Source organism: Entelurus aequoreus, linkage group LG07 (assembly GCF_033978785.1).
Source record: "Entelurus aequoreus isolate RoL-2023_Sb linkage group LG07, RoL_Eaeq_v1.1, whole genome shotgun sequence".
Lineage (NCBI taxonomy): Eukaryota > Metazoa > Chordata > Actinopteri > Syngnathiformes > Syngnathidae > Entelurus > Entelurus aequoreus.
In genome coordinates this window covers 75638634-75661784 of record NC_084737.1, presented here as the reverse complement: position 1 = coordinate 75661784, position 23151 = coordinate 75638634, and the positions used below count along the sequence as shown (strand labels likewise).

Below are 23151 nucleotides of genomic sequence, written 5' to 3'. Positions count from 1 at the left end.
GTCTGCTATCCAAGTAAGTCCTCCGGGTTGTGTTGCTACAGCCAGCCGCTAATACACCGATCCCACCTACAACTTTCTTCTTTGCAGTCTTCATTGTTCATTAAACAAATTGCAAAAGATTCACCAACACAGATGTCCAGAATACTGTGGAATTTTGCGATGAAAACAGAGCTTTTTTGTATTGGATTCAATGGGGTACCAATACTTCCGTTTATCTAGTGACGTCACGCGCATACGTCATCATACATAGACGTTTTCAACCGGAAGTTTAGCGGGAAATTTAAAATTGCACTTTATAAGTTAACCCGGCCGTATTGGCATGTGTTGCAATGTTAAGATTTCATCATTGATATATAAACTATCAGACTGCGTGGTCGGTAGTAGTGGCTTTCAGTAGGCCTTTAATGTTCTTCACTGACTTTAAAGTCATTCTGCTTCAGTCTTACGCTCAAATTGCTTCACCATGTCAAACACGCTCTGTCAGGTTTTTGGTGATTGTTTAGTTCAATGAATATCATCCACTTCTTCTGAGTCTTGTCCTTCACACTCACATTTTGTTCTTCCCATGGTCGGAAAAACAAAGTTATGTCAATTTCTAGCTATGAGCTAGTTTGGTTTTTCAGGGTTAACTCTGCAACTCACATTTTTGCTGGCAATGTGAAGCAAAACAATTAGCCGAGAGACAGCTCTTATCTCAAACCATTCTTAAGTTGGGCTACCACTCTAAGGGATTTGTGAAATACTTACCACAGTTTAGGAGATGGACGTTCCCACTGTTTTCACAGGTGGTTGCGCGCTCTGCGGAAACACAAAAATCAATAAATACATGTTCAGTATGCGTCAAAAAAGGGGTATCAAACATTTTTCATCGCATACAGAACAACTGAAGGATGCGAGGGGCCGCGTTGATAAATGTTGTGCTTTAAAGATGCTAACACCAATCCAGTGAATGTCAATATATGCTGATGTGTATTTCTGGTGTTGTCATCAGAGACGCTTTACTGAACCAAAAGTTGCATAATTACAAGCGAGCGTCATTATACAGGACTGCAGTTCCTGGAGGAGGTCAGGTCAAGAAAATGAAGCACTCCTTACTTGGAGAAGCCAAACCAACAGATGTATATTCCTCCCCCCCTGTGTGTGGGTGTGTGCTAAGTCAGGACAGCACGCCCTGACCATACAGGGAGATGTTCGTGAGTAAGTGTCTGGAAAACAGCTGCTTTAAGTCATAACTTAAATGTTGGCTTGAAGATAAACATGGAGTCTCTCCTCCAGGATAGAGCTATCACTTTGGCATTCCGAAGTCTGAATTGATTGCCTCACAGTCCACATACGAATGTCCAACTAAGGCTCCTTAATTTATTATGTGCTCAACTACAGATGTCCGATAATATCGGTATTGGTATCGTTTTTTTTATTATCGGTATCGTTTTTAAATTTTTATTTTTTTTAATTAAATCAACATAAAAAACACAAGATACACTTACAATTAGTGCACCAACCCAAAAAACCTCCCTCCCCCATTTCCACTCATTCACACAAAAGGGTTGTTTCTTTCTGTTATATTCTGATTCCTACATTATATATCAATATATATCAATACAGTCTGCAAGGGATCAGTCCGTAAGCACACATGATTGTGCGTGCTGCTGGTCCACTAATAGTACTAACCTTTAACAGTTAATTTGACTAATTTTCATTAATTACTAGTTTCTATGTAACTGTTTTTATATTGTTTTACTTTCTTTTTTATTCAAGAAAATGTTTTTAATTTATTTATCTTATTTTATTAATTTTTTTAAAAAGGACTTTATCTTCACCATACCTGGTTGTCCAAATTAGGCATAATAATTAGGGATGTCCGATAATGGCTTTTTGCCGATATCCGATATGCCGATATTGTCCAACTCTATAATTACCGATACCGATATCAACCGATATATACAGTCGTGGAATTAACACATTATTATGCCTAATTTGGACAACCAGGTATGGTGAAGATAAGGTACTTTTAAAAAAAATGAATAAAATAAAATAAGATAAATAAATTAAAAACATTTTCTTGAATAAAAAAGAAAGTAAAACAATATAAAAACAGTTACATAGAAACTAGTAATTAATGAAAATTAGTAAAATTAACTGTTAAAGGTTAGTATTATTAGTGGACCAGCAGCACGCACAATCATGTGTGCTTACGGACTGTATCCCTTGCAGACTGTATTGATGTATATTGATATATAATGTAGGAACCGGAATATTAATAACAGAAAGAAACAACCCTTTTGTGTGAATGAGTGTGAATGAGTGTAAATGGGGGAGGGAGGTTTTTTGGGTTGGTGCACTAATTGTAAGTGTATCTTGTGTTTTCTTTGTGGATTTAATTTTAAAAAACAAAACGATACTGATAATAAAAAAAACGATACCGATAATTTTCGATATTACATTTTAACGCATTTATCGGCCGATAATATCGGCAGACCGATATTATCGGACATCTCTAATAATAATGTGTTAATTCCATGACTGTATATATCGGTATCGGTTGATATCGGTGTCGGTAATTAAGAGTTGGACAAAAAGCCATTATCGGACATCCATAGTCTCAACCATTATTTACTTAAACCTGGTGGTTCGCTTTCTCCAAGGTGAATATAAACATTCACCATATGTAGAACATAATATGAGTTAATTAATCCACTTCAATGCTAACCTGCAAATTAGCTTTGTGATATAGCGATTGTGGTCATGTGGTGTCCAGAGGGCCAAAGAATAGGAAGGCAGACTTTCAGATTTTGTATGCGTGCCAAAACATGCCTTAAACACGCGTCAAACAGAACAAACAATCTACGTAATCAAAGTAATAATTAAAACTATGAAAAGAAACAAATCCAATAATCTAGTCTTTGTTTTTGTCAGCACGTCTTGATCAGTCCTCACCAAAACGGTGTCCACATCTAAACCCTTCTTGGCCTACAAACCAATCCTAGCATGTCTAACTAGTCGAATCACAATCAACTCAAATTTTATTAAGAAAAGCACTTTTCATACATAAAATAAACGGCAACACAAAGTGCTTTACAGACTTAAACAATGTCCCGATTACACCCACACAGATGAACACATGCCTGAGTACAGAGGAGCCAGAAAAAGAAACACTATCACAGTGTCTTTTTAGTCTTAAAATGAACCCCAAAGATACAGATGCCATCGACAGTACACATATTTCTCCTATGTCTAACAGAAGCTTAACTAAGGAAAAAAACAACTAAACTGTTGGATGGTATGGTCTGATGTTGTCAGTGATGACATCATCGACCTTACGAAACCAGGAAATTCCTGGTGGCTCCGTTTCAAACGTTTCTGAAGTTGAGCTGCCAAACACGGAAGTATCTTGCAACAGATAACTCAATAAATGTAACTTATGTTCTATCTTACTTGAAATGAAACCTGTACTGCTAGGTTAGAGTGTCCGCCCTGAGATGGGTAGGTTGTGAGTTCAAACCCCGGCCGAGTCATACCAAAGACTATGAAAATGGGACCCATTACCTCCCTGCTTGGCACTCGGCATCAAGGGTTGGAATTGGGGGTTAAATCACCAAAATGATGCCCGGGCGCGGCCACCGCTGCTGCCCACTGCTCCCCTCACCTCCCAGAGGGTGATCAAGGGTGATGGATCAAATGCAGAGGATAATTTTACCAATCATTGGCACTTAAAAATAAATGTTATCAATAAAAAAAAAACATTTATAAGTTAGATATTCATCATAATCAGATTAAATGGGTCCCTAGAAAAACGTTGGTTTTACAAAATGATACAAGAGTAGTGAGAAAGACAGCGTGACAGTTGAACCATTGAAAAACAAGAACACCACTTTGGTAACTGGTGCTATATGTCATAAAACCCCATGCTACTGTAAATATGCTAAACGACTTACATTGACAGGTGTAAGAAACGTCCAGGTACTATAACATAATTATGTGATTCAGTCCTGTTGGGAGAAGTGCCAAGCTTTGTCACGGTCACAAAGTAAATTAGTCGGATAATATCTCTCATTAATAATAATAAAGACACTAAGTGCATTAAAACACATGAACTTTGATAGTCACCTGCTGTGATGAGGGAACATGTTGCTATCAGCACTGGGAAAAGAACACAACGCTGTCAGTTTCCCAATTCAACTTGATGTAGATATAGACATACAGAGTAGAGTACTCACACAGTGCTGAGCTGAGTCTGAGGCAGTGCATGGTTCAGGTGATCCAGTCAAGGCTGAGCAGTGTGCACCAGTGGCAATGGAAGAAGCATCCCTTTTTTTATATTAGCCCAGAAGCTGTCAATCAAACACCACGCCCACTCACCGCTTGGAGCCTGCCCCCTCTGGCCTGCAAAAATGGTGTTGTAAATAAGGATTCCTTTAGATCAGTGGTTCTTAACCTTATTGGAGGTACCGAACCCCACCAATTTCATATACGCATTCACCGAACCCTTCTTTAGTGAAAAATTAATAAAAAAATATTTCAAATTCAAGACAAACTTATGTTTTTTTTACTGGTGCACAAAATGAACCGTGCATGAGCATCTCCTTGTTCAAAGAACAAAGCCAACACATGAACTCACAAGAAATTACACACCTGCAAATCAGATGGAAAATTACAGGGAACATTGTTTGGGGGTATCCATAATACGCCGATAGAGAGAAGTTTCTATTTACACGATGAGTTGGGTGTTCTTGACCTCTGCCGAACCCCTGAGGCCGACTCACCGAACCCCTAGGGTTCGATCGAACCCAGGTTAAGAACCACTGCTTTAGATTGACCACGTTTTTTTTAAAAGGTTTTGATTTAGATGTACAGTATTTCCTTGAATAGCCGCAGGGGTGCTAATTAATTTAAAACCTCTTCTCACTCCTGCGTTTACCAAAAGCATGCGGGATTGGCAAGCATGCGTTAATTATTTTAAAACCTCTTCTCACTCCGGCGCTTACCTTATCATGAAAAGCACATTTAATAAAAAAAACGTTATTATGGTCTTACCTTTAGGTATAAATGAGTCCATGCGCAGCTCCTATAGAAGTCTTCCTTATCTTTCTTCAGTTTTAAAAGTCTCTCTGTCTCGATGGAGATCTTCCTTTAAGTATTACCTCCTGCTTCGATTGAAAGTCCAGTTTAGAAAACTGTTTTATTTTAGATATGTAATCCTCCATGGTAAAAGTGCAAGCAAACAATGGCTCCTCACTCTTGCTGCTTGTTGTCTTCTTCTGCAGTATCAGCAGTCGCAAGAAGGATCACTAGCGCCCTCTACCACCAGGAGGCGGAAGTCATTTAATGACTCATATTTGACCCGGCGGAAGTGCCAAGCATGCGCTAATTATTTTGCAAAACGAGTTGACCCGGCTGTAATTCTAGGCAGGCGAATACTATATTCCCGGCGGCAATTCAAGGAAATACGGGTATTTATTTTTCTAAACTCAAATCTATGAATCTTTTTCATCACGTTGCAATATGTGGGCAATCAATGTTCCAAAATATTAGACAAATGTTTTAATAATCGATTGGACAAATTCATCAACAATAATGAGCTACACAATGAAAGAACAGAACAACAAAACAAATGGATCAATATAATTTGTTGAAGAGATCACTAAGGAATATTCATTAAGCATTTGATACAATAAACCATAACATATCAGTAATAAACTGGAACGATATGACATTAAAGGCCTACTGAAATGAGATTTTCTTATTTAAACGGGGATAGCAGATCCATTCTATGTGTCATACTTGATCATTTCGCGATATTGCCATATTTTTGCTGAAAGGATTTAGTAGAGAACATCGACGATAAAGTTCGCAACTCTTGGTCGCTGATAAAAAAAAGCCTTGCTTGTACCAGAAGTAGCGTGACGTCACAGGTTGAAGAGCTCCTCACATCTGCACATTGTTTACACCAGCAGCGAGAGTGATTCGGACCGAGAAAGCGACATTTACCCCATTAATTTGAGCGAGAATGAAAGATTTGTGGATGAGGAAAGTGACCGTGAAGGATTAGAGTGCAGTGCAGGACGCCAGGGTGTATCTTTTTTCGCTCTGACCGTAACTTAGGTACAAGGGCTCATTGGATTCCACACTTTCTCCTTTTTCTATTGTGGATCACGGATTTGTATTTTAAACCACCTCGGATACTATATCCTCTTGAAAATGAGAGTCGAGAACGCGAAATGGACATTCACAGTGACTTTTATCTCCACGACAATACATCGGCGAAACACTTTAGCTTCGGAGCTAACGTGAAAGCATCGGGCTTAACTGCAGATAGAAACAAAAGAAATAAGCCCCTGACTGGAAGGATAGACAGAAGATCAACAATACTATTATTACTTCTACTATCAGGAGACACCGAACCAAACCCTGGACCTGTAACCACACGGTTAATACTGTCCAGCCTGGCGAAGCCTAGCAATGCTGTTGCTTACGACGCCATTGAAGCTAACTTAGCTACGGGACCTCGACGGAGCTATGCTAAAAACATTAGCTCTCCACCTACGCCAGCCCTCATCTGCTCATCACCACCCGTGCTCACCTGCGTTCCAGCGATCGACGGCACGACGAAGGACTTCATCCGATCATCGGTGCGGTCGGCGGCTAGCGTCGGAAGCGCGTCTGCTATCCAACTCAAAGTCCTCCTGGTTGTGTTGCTGCAGCCAGCCGCTAATACACCGATCCCACCTACAGCTTTCTTCTTTGCTGTCTTCATTGTCCATTAAAAAAATTGCAAAAGATTCACCAACACAAATGTCCAGAATAATCTGGAATTATGTGGTGAAAACAGACAATTTAAGGTGGCCACCGTGCTATTCCAAAACGTCTGCTTCGTCACGCGCAAACGTCATCATATCGAGAAGTTTTCAGCTGGATATTTCGCGGAAAATTTAAGATTGCACTTTATAAGTTAACCCGGCCGTATTGGCATGTGTTGCAATGTTGAGATTTCATCATTGATATTTAAACTATCAGACTGCGTGGTCGGTAGTAGTGGCTTTCAGTAGGCCTTTAAGGGGGAAAGTATTGGACTGAGTGAGGAGTTATCTAAACAACAGAAAGCAGTTTGTAAAGTTGGCTGATTATTGTTCAGTATGTCTTGACGTTACTTGTGGCGTCCCCCCGGGGTCAACATTGGGACCTAAATTGTTCATTTTATAACCAATATCAATGATCTGTGCAAGTTATCAAAGCCATTTGCCATTTGCAGATGACACTTATCGTTTTTGTTTCTAATAGTGACTTGCAACTTGTACTGCGAGAAGTAAATACAAATTGAATCCAATTTAGATAATGGATTGATATAAATAACTGATCATTAAACTTAAAATAAAAATTATACTCTTTGGGAAATCAAGATCCAAAACACAATAGAATACAATAAAATACAGATTCAGTTGGATGGGGTTGACATCGAAAGAGAGAGGATTGACGATATATCAAAATAAAATGAGTTGTTGGTAGTTAATTTATGAATAAGGGTGGGAGTAAATTAGTTTTACCTGTTCCCACTGCTTTTGATCATAAAAAACCTAATCATTATGTATTGTTTTGATTGTGAATGTGTTTTCATCATTTTGTATAGTTTACTGTACTAGTATTCTGATTATCTTCTCTTTTATTAAATTTCTTCTTCTTTTTTTTTAACATGTCTGAAATTAACTATGACTGTGTTGCTTCTCCACAACTTACTGTGTATTGTGACAGACCTAAGGGACTCACCTAAATACTTCACAAGCAGGAAATAGAGGGTGACGCAACACATTAATTTCTTTGTGATGTTAGCAATGACGCGGAAGTTTTGGCGGTTCATTGCATAACTACTGAAAAAAGCTATTGTGAGAACTCTTACTCAAGGAAAGACTTGAGAATTAACCGTAACTGGTACATTTACTGGATAATTATTGTCAGGGAAGTTCCCTCACATACCAACAACACAAGAGCAAAGTGCAATCTTAGTGAGAGAATCTGTGATAAAAAACAAAAAGGCATTTAGATCTAATAATCGATTGTCCTTTGATGCTGTGTCAGTATATTTACTTCATCTCGCGTAGACTTGTGCCTTCTGAACAGAGAGTTTAAGTTCACATTCCTACAAAATTGCAACCAATTATTGAAAAGATTAGAATTTATCTGAAAATAAACATAATCTAAACATGTCTGTGTTGATCATGTTTTTGTTTGGCCATGTTCTGTTTGTTTTTTGGACACTTTCTTAGTTCCTGGTTGTTCACTCCCTTGTTTTGTTTCTATTGCAACCCATTAGTTTTCACCTGTCATGTCACGCACCTGTTTCACATTTTGAGTCACGCACCTGTTGTTAATCATGTCTGTGTTATTTAAGCCTTTCTTTCTGATCACTCGTTCTGCCTGCATTGTACTTCTGTCATACTGGTTACGTCTTGTTCATGTCAAAAGTGTTCATGTCAAGTAAGTTTTGTCCTTGCCCATGCCATAGCTTCTGCTCAGTAGCAGCTTCACTTGTGTTTTAGGCACGCTTGCCTTTTTTGCTTTATTGTTTGCGTTTGTGGTAGTTTGAGTGATTTATGTCTAATAAATCAGAGCCTACCTTCACGCTGTCGTCCGGAGCCGTCTTTGCACTGGAAGAACAACCGCGCAGCGAGCTGCGACCACCCCCACCTGACACATAAAAAGAAGACGACATCCAATGATGTGACGGGATAATTGTTTTAGCGTTACAGTGATAAGGTTTTCATTCAGTCCGGGCTCCAGAAAAAAGACAAATACTTCTGTGTTCAGTCAAGTTTTCAATCATAATTAGTCCTGAGATAACCACAGGTCTCACAAGGGTGCGGTTTTGTAATTGTGTTGCAAAACGACAGATTTTAAGATACAACAGGCATGGCCTTGCCTTTGGAAGAGAACTACTTTGGATCCTGCACCATCCTCTCACACCAGAGCTCACCTATTTCAGTATGTGAGCATGAACTGATGAAGCAGGCAATGAGAGGTGAAACGTCTTCTAAGACAATCTGAACAGTCCATATTTTAGGTAGCAGGTTCCAACAAACTGAGTCTAAACCTCAAGTCTGAGTTGATTTTCCCTCAAAAAGGAAACAGCTGATCAGTTAGTTCAATCAACCCTGGGTATGTTGACTCTGAGTCAAAGGGGAAGTGCACTTTTTTTGGAATGTTGCCTATCATTCACAGTCCTTATGTGAGAGAAGCACACCTACGTCTTTCTCTTTGGGGGACAGTTCATGTGTTTGCAGTTTGTATGGCCCATGGGAAGTAACTCTTTGTAAATCTGGTGGTGTGGGATCGTATTGACCTGAAGTGGTGTCCCGAGGGGGAAACAGGTGAAACAGGTGGTGGGTGGGGTGAGAGGGGTCGCCAGTGATTGTCGTCATATTTTTTTAAGCAGCGCGATCTGGAGACCTCCAATGATGTTCAGTGCTGTTTTTATGAGCCTCTGTTCCACTGTAGAACCTGGGTACCACACACTCAGAGTATGTGAATGTACTCTCCACAGAGCAGAAGAAAAAGGCCAGCAGCAGCTTTTGGTACAGTTTGTTTTTCCTGAGGATACGGAGGGAGTGCAGACGGTGCTGGGCCTTCTTCACCAGGGCCTTGATGTTAAAAGACCAGGAAAGGTCTGCAAGATGGTAAAGCCCAGAAACTTGATTGAGGAGACACTTTGCCGTTTATGAGGAAGGGGCATGGATGTGGTTGTGTCTCTTGAAGTCCACAATGAGTTATTTTGTTTTCCTACCACCTAGTCAGGTTGCTGATCTCTGCCCTGTATGCCGTCTCGTGCGCTCAACCACGGTGATGTCATCTGTAAACTTGATTACGCATCTGTTGGGTGGAACTGAGGTGTACAGGGTGTACAGAAACGGACAAAAAGGAGGGTTGAAGAGAGATGCGGGCCAAGTTTAACATGCTGAGGGTGGTTTTTAAAGGAAGTCTTTTATGCAGTGGCTGGTATAGGTGGGGATCTGCAGAACATAGTTTTGAAACCAGATTGTCCAGTATGACGATATTGAAAGATGAGCTGTCGTACACTAAGAGCAGCCTCACGTAAATCCCCGTTTGCTGGGTGATTCAGCGCGGCGTGTAGTGTCAGAGCGATGGCGTCTTCCGTCGATCTGTTCCCTCTGTAAGCAAACTGGTGGGGGCTTGAAACGAGAGGCTTAAACATTTGGTGGCCACAAGTGCTGGCTGTCCAAAGTCGGGACCCGGGGTGGACCGCTTGTCTGCGCATCCGTTGGGGATGTCTCTGCGCTGCTGACCTGTCTCCGCTCGGGATGGTCTCCTGCTGGCCCCACTATGGACCGGACTCTCACTATTATATTAGATCCACTATGGACTGGACTCTCACTATTATGTTAGATCCACTATGGATTGGACTCTCGCAGTATTATGCTAGATCCACTCGACGTCCATTGCACCGGTCGCCCAGGGGGGGGGTCCCCACATCTGTGGTGCCCTCCAAGGTTTCTCATTGTCCCATTGGGTTGAGTTTTTCCTTACCCTGATGTGGGATCTGAGCCGAGGATGTCGTTGTGGCTTGTGCAGCCCTTTGAGACACTCGTGATTTAGGGCTATATAAGTAAACATTGATTGATTGATAAAAATTGAAACATTTCATGACTACAGACGTAAGGGCTATGGGTCTGTAGTCATTGAGGCAGTCTTAAGAAGTTTTTTGGGGGAATGGGAATGATTTGGCAGATTTGAGGGTATTGCGGGACAGGGAGATGTTAAACAACTTGGTGATGATCCCTGCCATCTCACCAGCACACGCCTTGATCACAGACCCTGGGATGTCATCCGGTCCAGGAGCTTTTCGGGGGTTTACTGCTGTCAGAGTCTGCCTCACCTCAAAGAAGGGGTTTAAGTCCTCTACCAGGGATATACTGCTGTTGGTTGGGTATTGGGGGATGGACTCTGCCCTCTGTAGTTGGTCAGGGCCTGCAATCTCCTTCAGATCTTCCGGGGGTCGTTTCCTGTCGATGGGCCTCTATTTTCATCCTGTAGTCCAGCTTTGCTTGGTGGATGCCTCTCCTCTGACCCGTTCTGGCTGTATTGTACTGTGTCCTGTCCCCTGACCTGAAAGCAGATTTGCGGGCTCTGATCAGATGTCACCCAGGGTTTCCTATTATTTGGGAAAAACTGGACTAGTTTGTCCATACTGACATTTTCTGAACAGATTTGTATGTAGAAAAACACTGTTTCTGTGGTCCTCAAGGTCTCTCTTGTCAAACACATTCCAGTCTGTACAGGCAAAGCAGTCTTGTAGTGTAGCTGGGGAAGTGCATCAGCAGATAAGGTGTTAATGGTTAGTGTTGTGGGTTTTGTCTGTTTTCTAAGAGGGGTGAAGGCCGGGTTGAGTAGCAGGGAGAGGGAATCAGACCGTCCTTGGCGTGGGAGAAGGGTCGTTCCGTAGCCATGCTTAATATTTGTATAAACATGGTAAAGTGTGTTTTTTTTCCTACTTGCACATTTGACATGCTAGTGGAGTTTGGCAAAAACAATCTTTAACCATGCCTTATGAAAGTCCCCAGCGATTATATGAAATCCATCTGGATGGGCCCGTTGTTGATTGGGTTAGCACAGTCCTTCCCAAATAGCGGGGCGGTGGGAGCGTGGTGCGATACCAGAGAAGATGCGTGTGACCTAAGGGAACATGCTTTTTTTGCCGTAGCAGAATATGATGACGCTTATACAACTTACAATGTTATGCAGAGGTACAGTTATAACAATTTTATAGACAAATTATACTATTTATAGTCACGGGGGCGCAAAATATTTTCTTCTTCCTAGGGGGAGCATAACAGAAATATTTGAGAACCACTGGGTTAGCATGTGAGGAATCTGGCTGAGCAGTGCTGATATATGCATCGGGTGGAATATAAACAGCTGTAACAATGGCTACTGCTCGCTCCCATGGGAGGTAGACTAGTCTGGTCTGCAACGTACAAACACCGCCTCCAAGTCCGGGGAACAGCAGCTTTATACAACTTTGCAGTTTCGGCACCAGACTTCATGCAGACTCTGCCCACGCTCTTCAACTGAACAGTTAGAGGTCAGGTCCTTCTGCAAAAACATTTATTCAAAAAAGGTTACAAATGAAAATTACAGCCTTGGTCTCAATCTCCAATCGGATGGCTACTGCCTAAAGTGGGGTCAGCAACCCACGGCTCTTAAGTGCTGCCCTAGTGGCTCCCTGAAACATTTTTTAAAAAGGATTGAAAATGGAAAAAGATGGAGAGAAAATAATGTTTTTGTTTTAGTATATTTTTTTGTTTGAGGAAAAACATGACACAAACCTTCCCAATTGTTAGAAAGCCCACTTTTTAATGTTTGTGTGTATGCTTCACTGATGAGAGTATTTGGTAAACATCGTTTTGTCCTACTAATTTCTGCGGTTCTTGAACTCACCATAGTGTGGACTGTGACGCAACAGTTTGTCAACATGTAAAATCTTCCACTCTTTTGTCTCATTTGTTGATGATATTGACTTGTTGGAGTGCTAATCAGGCATATTTGGTCAGTGCATGACTGCAAGCTAATCAATGCTAACATGCTATTTAGGCTAGCTGTATGTACATATTGCATCATCATGCCTCATTTGTAGGTATAATTGAGCTCATTTAATATCCTTTACTTTTATCGTCTTTGAATTGTTGCGTCGGACCAGTTCTTCCTCCCAGGGAATCTAAGTTACTGGTCAATCCCAAGTTCTTTCGATGACATATATGCTGAGTAAGAAGGACCGTCAAGACAGAATTGGAATATTTTCTAGTTTATTCCAAAGCTCTGGGAGTTCAACTCAACCAATACATTCATATGTAAAATGTAAGACTTCCTGTTCCGGTAGCTGAACCGGCGCTCGCGAATTTTACTTCAAACATTTAAGTTTAATAATGTAAGGAGAAAGTTTGCAAATAATCTAACAAGTGAATGTCTAGAGTAACTGTTACAAAGACGGGATGGCGCCCAAGGCTGATTATAGCGAACTTAAAAAGTCAATCGACACTCTGATCGAGGAAGTTGCTACGATCAAGGAGCAGCAGAAAACCATCATGGCCCTTGTTGTGCAGCTGGATCAGATGAGGGCTAAAAATTTGGAAAAAGATTTTAAAAAAAAATCGCAATTCTGGAGAACAGAGTTGCTGATATTGAGCAGTACACACGGATCAATGATGTGATCATCACCGGACTTAGCATCAAACCCCGGTCTTACGCACGAGCAGTAACCCCAGCGAATGGAGGGGAGCCGGCGGAGTTGGATGTTATTTCAATGGAGCGACAGGTGGCGGTCTTCATGCAGTCCAAGGACATACAACTGGACTGCAACAGCATCGAAGCATGTCAATTTTTGCCCAGTAGAGGAACAAACGACAAGCCGAGCGCAGTTCTGAGATTTGTCAACAGAAAGCACAAGATCGCGTTGCTAAAACAGGGAAGAAAGCTAAAAGGAACAAACGTATACATGAACGACCATTTGACCAAACGAAATGCTGATATAGCCCGAAAAGCACGCCAAATGAGGAGAGAGAAGAAAATTCTACAAACTTGGACTGCGAACTGTAAAGTATTCATCAAACTCAACGGTACTTTGGAGAACGCCAAAGTGCTGCTGATTAGAAACATCGAAGATCTGAACGAATATGAGGTATGAACTGGACTGCAAGGTAAAAGCGATTAAACACAATCATGACACACAATGACAATACGCAAGATGACACTAGCCACATAATTCAGTTGGTAAGTGAATATGACAATGTACAGTTGAAAGCATCTCAATACACTGAGCACCACTTACAAGACTTGGAACATGATATAGACCCGGACAATAATTTCCTCCTCAATATCAATGACAACTGCTGCTACTACACCAATGAACAGTACAACCAGAATATTATTACTAAAGGCAAATTGTCCATTATCCATTTCAATACCCATTTCAATAGTAGAAGCCTAAACAGGAATTTCAAGCACATCAAGGACTATTTACACACCTTTTCACAACCATTTAACATAATTGCAGTTTCTGAAACTTGGATTAACAGTGAAAAAGTGACAGATTTTGAACTGGATGGTTATGACTTTATTAATATAAATAGACAAAACAAGGGGGGTGGAGGGGTGGCAATCTATGTGGATAACACCTTGAGATTCAAACGTCTGGATGATATGACAACTGTGGTTGATAACCTACTTGAATGTCTAACAGTTGAAATGTGTATGGAAAAAAGTAGAAATGTCATTATTAGTTGTATATACAGATCGCCAGGTACAAGCATTGTACGTTTTACAGATTGGATGGAATGCCTGTTTTCAAAGGAGAGTAACGTTAATAAAGCTGTCTTCATTTGTGGAGACTTTAATATTGACACGTTAAATTCCAGTAAAAATAAAGATATAGATAGTTTCATTGACACAATGTACAGTATGAGTCTATATCCCAAAATCACCAGACCCAGTCGAATTACGTCTCACTCTGCCACTCTAATCGACAACATTCACTAATGATATTGAGAAAAAGACCGTAAGTGGGCTATTGTTTAAACGATATCACTGACCACCTCCCAGTTCTTCTGATATTTAATGGAAACTACAGGACAAAAAAATTAGAAAAGCCAACCCAATACAGAAGAACGAGATCAGAGGAATCCATTAGTTCATTTAAACATGATTTACTGGAGCAGAATTGGGATGTAATTTATGAAAATGGTGATGTTAATAGTGCTTACAATATATTCTTGAGAATATTTAGGTCATTATATGATAAAAATTGCCCAATAAAAGAATGCACCAGTAAAAGAAAATATACTAATTGTCCTTGGATCACAAAGGGATTGCAAAATGCTTGCAAAAAGAAAAACACTCTTTACAGGGAACTTATAAGATTGAAAACAAAAGAAGCAGAAAATAAAATAATAAAATAATAATAATAAAAAAATAAAAACAAATTAACTCATATTATAAGGTCAAATAAGAGATTATTATAATAAATTACTAAATAAATAAAATGATAATATTGAAGATGTGGCTAATGCCTTCAATAAATTCTTTGTAAGTATTGGACCCGAACTTGCAGAAAAAAATCCCAGATCCATGGACAAATGGTAAAAATATGGAGGGATTGTTGGAGAGAAATCCCAATTTTATGTTTTTAAATGCAGTGGGTGAAGAAGAAGTGTTGGATATTGTAAACAAATGTAAGAACAAAATGTCCACTGACTCCAATGACATTAGTATGGCATTGGTGAAAAAGGTCATTACAGGGATATCAAAACCATTAACATATATCTGTAATTTGTCATTTCAAACCGGCGCATTTCCAAATGAAATGAAAATAGCTAAAGTTATACCTCTGTTTAAAACTGGGAGCAAGCACCACTTCACAAACTATAGACTTGTCTCTTTACTTCCACAATTCTCTAAAATATTAGAAAAACTATTCAATAACGGGTTAGATACATTTAAAGAAAAACATAAATGACTCTCTGACTGTCAATATGGGTTTAGATCAAACAGATCTACATCAATGGCAATAGTTGAAACAGTAGAGGAAATCACAAATGCCATAGAAAAGAAACAATATGCAATGGGAATATTTATTGATCTAAAAAAAAAGCATTTGACACAATTAACCATGATATATTAATCAATAAAATGGAAAAGTATGGAATCAGGGGAGTTGTACTAGACTGGCTTAAAAGTTACTTAAATAAGAGACAACAGTTTGTGAAGTTGGGGGATTGCTGTTCATCATGTTTGGATATTGCTTGTGGTGTCCCCCAGGGGTCAGTGTTGGGGCCAAAACTGTTCATCCTGTATATCAGGGGTCACCAACCTTTTTGAAACCAAGAGCTACTTCTTGGGTACTGATTAATGCGAAGGGCTACCAGTTTAAAAACACTTAAATAAATTGCCAGAAATAGACAATTTGCTCAATTTACCTTTAACTCTATGTTATTATTAATAATTAATGATATTTACACTTAAATGAACGGTTTAAAAGAGGAGAAAACACAAAAAAAATTACAATAAAATTTTGAAACATAGTTTATCTTCAATTTCGACTCTTTAAAATTCAAAATTCAACCGAAAAAAAGAAGAGAAAAACTAGCTAATTTGAATCTTTTTGAAAAAATTAAAAAAATAATTTATGGATCATTAGTAATTTTTCCTGATTAAGATTAATTTTAGAATTTTGATGACATGTTTTAAATAGGTTAAAATCCAATCTGCACTTTGTTAGAATATATAACAAATTGGACCAAGCTATATTTCTAACAAAGACAAATCATTATTTCTTCTAGATTTTCCAGAACAAAAATTTTAAAAGAAATTCAAAAGACTTTGAAATAAGATTTAAATTTGATTCTACAGATTTTCTAGATTTGCCAGAATAATTTTTTTGAATTTTAATCATAATAAGTTTGAAGAAATATTTCACAAATATTCTTCGTCGAAAAAACAGAAGCTAAAATGAAGAATTAAATTAAAATGTATTTATTATTCTTTACAATAAAAATTTTTCTTTTACTTGAACATTTATTTAAATTGTCAGGAAAGAAGAGGAAGGAATTTAAAAGGTAAAAAGTTACATGCGTTTAAAAATCCAAAAATCATTTTAAGGTTAAATGATAAATGATAAATGGGTTGTACTTGTATAGCGCTTTTCTACCTTCAAGGTACTCAAAGCGCTTTGACAGTATTTCCACATTTACCCATTCACACACACATTCACACACTGATGGCGGGAGCTGCCATGCAAGGCGCTACCAGCAGCCATCAGAGGCAAAGGGTGAAGTGTCTTGCCCAAGGACACAACGGACGTGACTAGGAAGGTAGAAGGTGGGAATTGAACCCCAGTAACCAGCAACACTCCGATTGCTGGCACAGCCACCCTACCAACTTCGCCACGCCGTCCCTGGTTGTATTTTTTTTCCTAAAATTGTCTTTCTGAAAGTTATAAGAAGCAAAGTAAAAAAATAAATGAATTTATTTAAACAAGTGAAGACCAAGACTTTAAAATATTTTCTTGGATTTTCAAATTCTATTTGAGTTTTGTCTCTCTTAGAATTAAAAATGTCGGGCAAAGCGAGACCAGCTTGCTAGTAAATAAATAAAATTTAAAAAATAGAGGCAGCTCACTGGTAAGTGCTGCTATTTCAGCTATTTTCAGAACAGGCCGCGTTGGTGACCCCTGCTGTATATCAATGATATATGTAAAGTGTCTACATTATTGAAATTAGTGTTATTTGCTGATGACATGGACATTTTTTGTTCAGGGGATGACTTAAATCAATTGCAGGAAGTCATTATGGAAGAAATGAGTAAACTAAAAACTTGGTGACTATAATAAATTGTCATTAAACCTGACTAAGACTAAGTTAATGCTGTTTGGAAAGAGGACACGTGAAACAAGGGTGCAGATACAAATAGATGGGGTGGATATTGAAAGGGTTTTTGAAATAAAATTCCTTGGAGTTACAATTGACGACCAAATTAACTGGAAATCGCATATAAAACATGTACAATCTAAGCTGTCAAGAAGCATCTCAGTAATAAATAAAGCAAAGCCGGTTCTGGATCACAAATCACTCCACATTCTTTACTGTTCATTAGTTTTACCATACTTAACCTACTGTGTGGAAGTCTGGGGGAATAATTATAAAATCTCATTAAATTCAATAACTATACTTCAGAGAAGAGCTGGACGGATCATCAACAAGGTTGGATATCTGGACCATACTCACTCACTATTCTTACAGTCAAAAATATTGAAATTTAATGATATTATTTTGTATCAAACTGCACAAATAATGTATGAAGCCAAAATAAATAAACTCCCAGGAAGCATTCAAAAATTGTTCAGCACATGAGAGGGCGGTTATAGTTTAAGGGGGAATTTAAATTTCAAAATGCTTAGTTATAGAACGACCATTCAAAGTTTTTGGTATTTCAATTTGTGGAGTGAAATTATGGAATGGTTTGAATGTGGAGTTAAAGCAATGTCCAAACATAAACCAGTTTAAAAAGAGGTATAAGTACATGGTATTCCAGGGGTACAGAGATGAAGAAGGGCTTTGATATTGGCTTGTTTGTGTTACAGAAGAGTGCGGGGCTGCCCATTGAGGCAGTGGTGTTGCTGTGGTGGCATGATACCATTTCCATGATCACTAGTGGTAATGGTGTGGCTATGTATGTGTGTAGTGTGCATATATATCTATAATGTGTGTACAGTATATACAAGTTCATTAAGTTTGTACATTGAGTGAATAGGTAGTTCTAGCTCAGAGTAATTTATGATTTAAAGAAAAGGGGTGGGATTAAATAAGTGTAAACTTCCTCTCACTCCTTTTCAAATATGTAAAAAAAGAAAAAAAAAGAAAAAGAAAGTCCAATGCTCATTTGTTTTTGTTTTTTATGCTCCATTGTTTTCATTTTGTTGTAATGGCTGTTAAGGCTATAGCACTGTATTGGATCAGGCCTGCTCTTGTTTTTATGCATATTTGAAATAAAAATATATCAATCAATCAATATCGGAAGCTCTAGTTGATCTGGCATTCAAACGGAAAGAGTCTACTTCTTGAATCCGTAAACGGTCCCCCTCCCCCCAGAAAGGAATGCCTCCCCCTTCCCCAACACTGATAAGATAAGGAGGGGGGTGCATCTTTCTCACATTCCAAACTTGAGACATAAACCAGACAATCTGAAGACAAAGAGAAACTGGTATACAGAGTATACATGGAAAAACACTAGCTAAACCAAACATGACTATGAATAGAGAAAGAACTCTTTTAATCACATCTGCATCCTTTCAGTATATAATTTAGTTTTGCATGTGTCATGACACATTATCTGTATGTAATATTGGCTGCATTTCTGATAGTTGTTTGCGTGACATGTTGTTCCAGACCACAGCAAACATTACCTAGCTTGCCAAAACATCCCACAGGTGAACAGGCAAATTGGGAACAGGTGGGTGCCATGATTGGGTATAAAAGTAGATTCCATGAAATGCTCAGTCATTCACAAACAAGGATGGGGCGAGGGTCACCACTTTGTCAACAAATGCGTGAGCAAATTGTTGAACAGTTTAAGAAAAACCTTTCTCAACCAGCCATCGCAAGGAATTTAGGGATTTCACCATCTACGCTCCGTAATATCATCAAAGGGTTCAGAGAATCTGGAGAAATCACTGCACGTAAGCAGCTAAGCCTGTGACCTTCCATCCCTCAGGCTGTACTGCATCAACAAGCGACATCAGTGTGTAAAGGATATCACCACATGGGCTCAGGAACACTTCAGAAACCCACTGTCAGTAACTACAGTTGGTCGCTACATCTGTAAGTGCAAGTTAAAACTCTCCTATGCAAGGCGAAAACCGTTTATCAACAACACCCAGAAACGCCGTCGGCTTCGCTGGGCCTGAGCTCATCTAAGATGGACTGATACAAAGTGGAAAAGTGTTCTGTGGTCTGACGAGTCCACATTTCAAATTGTTTTTGGAAACTGTGGACGTCGTGTCCTCCGGACCAAAGAGGAAAAGAACCATCCGGATTGTTATAGGCCCAAAGTTGAAAAGCCAGCATCTGTGATGGTATGGGGGTGTATTAGTGCCCAAGACATGGGTAACTTACACATCTGTGAAGGCGCCATTAATGCTGAAAGGTACATACAAGTTGTGGAGCAACATATGTTGCCATCCAAGCAACGTTACCATGGACGCCCCTGCTTATTTTAGCAAGACAATGCCAAGCCACGTGTTACATCAACGTGGCTTCATAGTAAAAGAGTGCGGGTACTAGACTGGCCTGCCTGTAGTCCAGACCTGTCTCCCATTGAAAATGTGTGGCGCATTATGAAGCCTAAAATAGCACAACGGAGACCCCCGGACTGTTGAACAACTTAAGCTGTACATCAAGCAAGAATGGGAAAGAATTCCACCTGAGAAGCTTAAAAAATGTGTCTCCTCAGTTCCCAAGTGTTTACTGAGTGTTGTCAAAAGGAAAGGCCATGTAACACAGTGGTGAACATGCCCTTTCCCAACTACTTTGGCACGTGTTGCAGCCATGAAATTCTAAGTTAATTATTATTTGCAAAAAATAAATAAAGTTTATGAGTTTGAACATCAAATATCTTGTCTTTGTAGTGCATTCAATTGAATATGGGTTGAAAAGAATTTGCAAATCATTGTATTCCGTTTATATTTACATCTAACACAATTTCCCAACTAATATGGAAACGGGGTTTGTAGTTCTGAGTTGACGAGACACAGAGAGCACAGTCCTGTGCAGTGATTAGGAATAGCCATAACAGCTGCATTCGGGCGGAAGGCAGGGTTAGCCATAACAGTTTCATGATTTTCACAACAAGAAGAATCCTTGCTAAGAGTTCAGCTTGACATGTCAGGAGGTCCGTACACACACACAGCCTGTCGCCAGCTTAATGCAGTTGTAGTTTGACACTGTGTAAAGTGTATTTAAATGTACATTAGCAACAATATTCCAACCCATGAAAACACCTCCCCCTCGGGTCTTACCAGAGTTTTTGTCCCGGTCAGAGCGATGTAGGACTCAACAGACAACACTCACGGTTGGTGCCGTTGTAGGCGAGCTGCGATCGTAACTCGTCCATTTTGATGGCAAGAGATCTCGTGGTGAGGAGCAGGATGGATGGTCGCGGAGATCGGTGTGGTTTCCTCCTTCGCTAAGCAAGCAGGCCCACTCTGCAGCCTTGTTTCTACTTCCTTTGCTCTCCGCCATGGCCAATCCACGGAGCTCCCACCAGCCTGGGTATCTCTGGCAGGACGTTGTAGGTCTGGGTGGAAGCCAGCAGAACTTGATTGTTTAGGTGAAGCCTGGCATCAGTCAGTTCCTGCGGCGTATACTGGATGAGTCTGTTGCAAAGACGGACTAAAAACAAATAAATACACACTGAAAGACATACAATTGTGCAAAGTTGCAGGGAGCCTGCATGCGTAAGCGCCGCCATTTTGGCACATGACATGAGAATCTAATATTTTTAGCCTGATAATACGGAGGATAATCTACAAGTTTGAAAAGGTGAGTGATAAACAGATTCAGTTCTAGCGGTATTGCTAAGTGCTAAACAAGAAATACAAACTACGGACATAATAAAACAATCACTTACTGTACAATGTCCGCTCTCACTTGGATGCCGACCCGATGGGATGTTTATATGTTTCAGCACCAGACTTGTGTTCGCCGTTTGGGAGATGAACTCATCAAAATCCAAACTCCTCAGATAAAAAATGCTGGGAGCAAACAACCACCTTCCTCGCACTGTCTTCGGGTGTAAGTTGAATTTCAAAGTTGATCAACTTCTCGGCTTATAGCCACAACCTTCTATTCAAGTGAGAGACATGATTTATAATCAAGCACAAACTTTTACCAACTCAGAGGCGATACATCAGCTCAGAAGGTCAATAGCTGCAGCAGCTACGTTACCTCCCTAATCAAGGCGCGGTGTTGCTAAAAATAGTTCTTCTGCGTTAGCTCTTATAATAACAATGTCGCTAATACTTGTTAACAGGCAGGTCACGGCATGTAAATATTGTTGGTGGATTTTAGATATTTTAGGAATAGATGACTCTCATTACCTATATTGCTATCCGCTTTTTGCTAGTGTTTATTTACGATTTAGAAAGCATAAAAAAGAGAAAAACGTGTGTGTTCTTGTCTCATATAAGGATTGCGAAACTCCCAAAAAAGACACTTCCCCGTTAAAGACCATATTAAAAAAGCCATGATCAATGGAGCGCTGATTGTACGATTCACCATGGCAACTGGGAACAAAAAAAGGCCGGCTTTCTTTACCCAGGTGGAAGTGAAAGCGTGAATGCGTGTTTTGTTACGATGGCTGAACCGGAAGTAAGACCCCAAAGCAGAGACAGACAGATTGAAAAATAAAACTAAGTTTAATAACAAAAAGAGCACTCAGAAGGAGTGGAGAACAAAAAACAGGAGTGTAGGAAAATACAGAAGAGAAAAACCGGGACGAATCCTCTGGAAAAAGTTAACTGTCTAAAGAGCCAAAAGGAGAGATACAAGGAGCCAGACTAATGGTGTGTTCCTTTTGAACTGGGAAGTCAGAATTTTTGAGTTCCTGGTCGGAATTTCAACTAGAATGCCCCACAAGGTCATATTTCTGACTCTGTAAGTCCTAGCATTCTCACAACCCCAGAGTTTGTTTCAAAGATGGCTGCCCTGGATGTAAATAATGATATCTGCTTCTATAATATCCACTATTAGCACTTCTGATTAGTTTTTGTCACAGTAAACCAGCCATATACAAAGTATTGTTATACGTTTTTTCATTTCACCTCGCTAGCAATAGCATCTGTGTTTTCTCTTCATTCACCATGTTTGAAGGTTGTAGAACTAGTCCATGTTTTCCCATAAGTTGTTTATATTCAGACAAGGCAAGTACTAAAATAGTTTTCGTGAATGTGGCCATCTTGATTTCCGATCCCGTAACTAGAACGCTCACAACTCGGCCGTGACGTCATTCCGAGCTCCGAATTTTAACTTCCGAGGTAAATGGAACGCAGCATGAGCGTGTGCGAGACACCCGTAGAAGAAGTGTGTGACGCATCAAACAATCAACTGGCACAGAGGGCACAGACATCAAGGCTTAATAAGGCCTAAGTGCAAATAACATGCAGGTGTGTGAGAGTGGCTCTGCCCCGGAACTCCAAAACAGGTACTGCAATTGACAACAGGACAGGTTGCAGCACAGCAGCAGAGACCACATGCCAAATATGTACGGTGAATATGAACACTTCTTAGAAAGGTTTGAATGCAGTAGTAGTGTATTGAAAAGTGGCAGCATAAAACCCTAATCGGCACATCTCTACTACTCGGGCGGCTTGACTGGCGGGTTACTGGTTGAATCTGACCTATTGACACAGGCACAAAACATCAAGGTTTTAACTGTCTTGCATGGAAGTTTCCACTACTGTGTGAAAATGTTGTGAAGTATAATGTAAAAGTCCAGGTACAGTAAAGCGCTATATAAATACAGACCATTTACAAGATATGTGTTGTTCTAATGTAGACATGAACCTGGCGATAAGTTGATTGGCAACACTAAACACACAGG

General features: G+C 39.7%; 1 protein-coding gene across 1 annotated transcript in view; it reads right to left on the bottom strand.

The window, feature by feature from the left end:
* The window catches only part of LOC133654410 (uncharacterized), a 59469-nt gene that overhangs the window by 11346 nt on the left and 24972 nt on the right, over window positions 1-23151 (bottom strand). Inside the window, exons 9-14 of the mRNA XM_062054724.1 lie at window positions 20815-20942; window positions 20622-20736; window positions 10798-10992; window positions 9524-9655; window positions 4108-4140; window positions 748-798 (exon numbers count right to left, since the gene is read on the bottom strand). Of these exons, the coding sequence (XP_061910708.1) occupies window positions 748-798; window positions 4108-4140; window positions 9524-9655; window positions 10798-10992; window positions 20622-20736; window positions 20815-20942 (654 nt within the window). The remainder of the gene's footprint in view (window positions 1-747; window positions 799-4107; window positions 4141-9523; window positions 9656-10797; window positions 10993-20621; window positions 20737-20814; window positions 20943-23151) is intronic.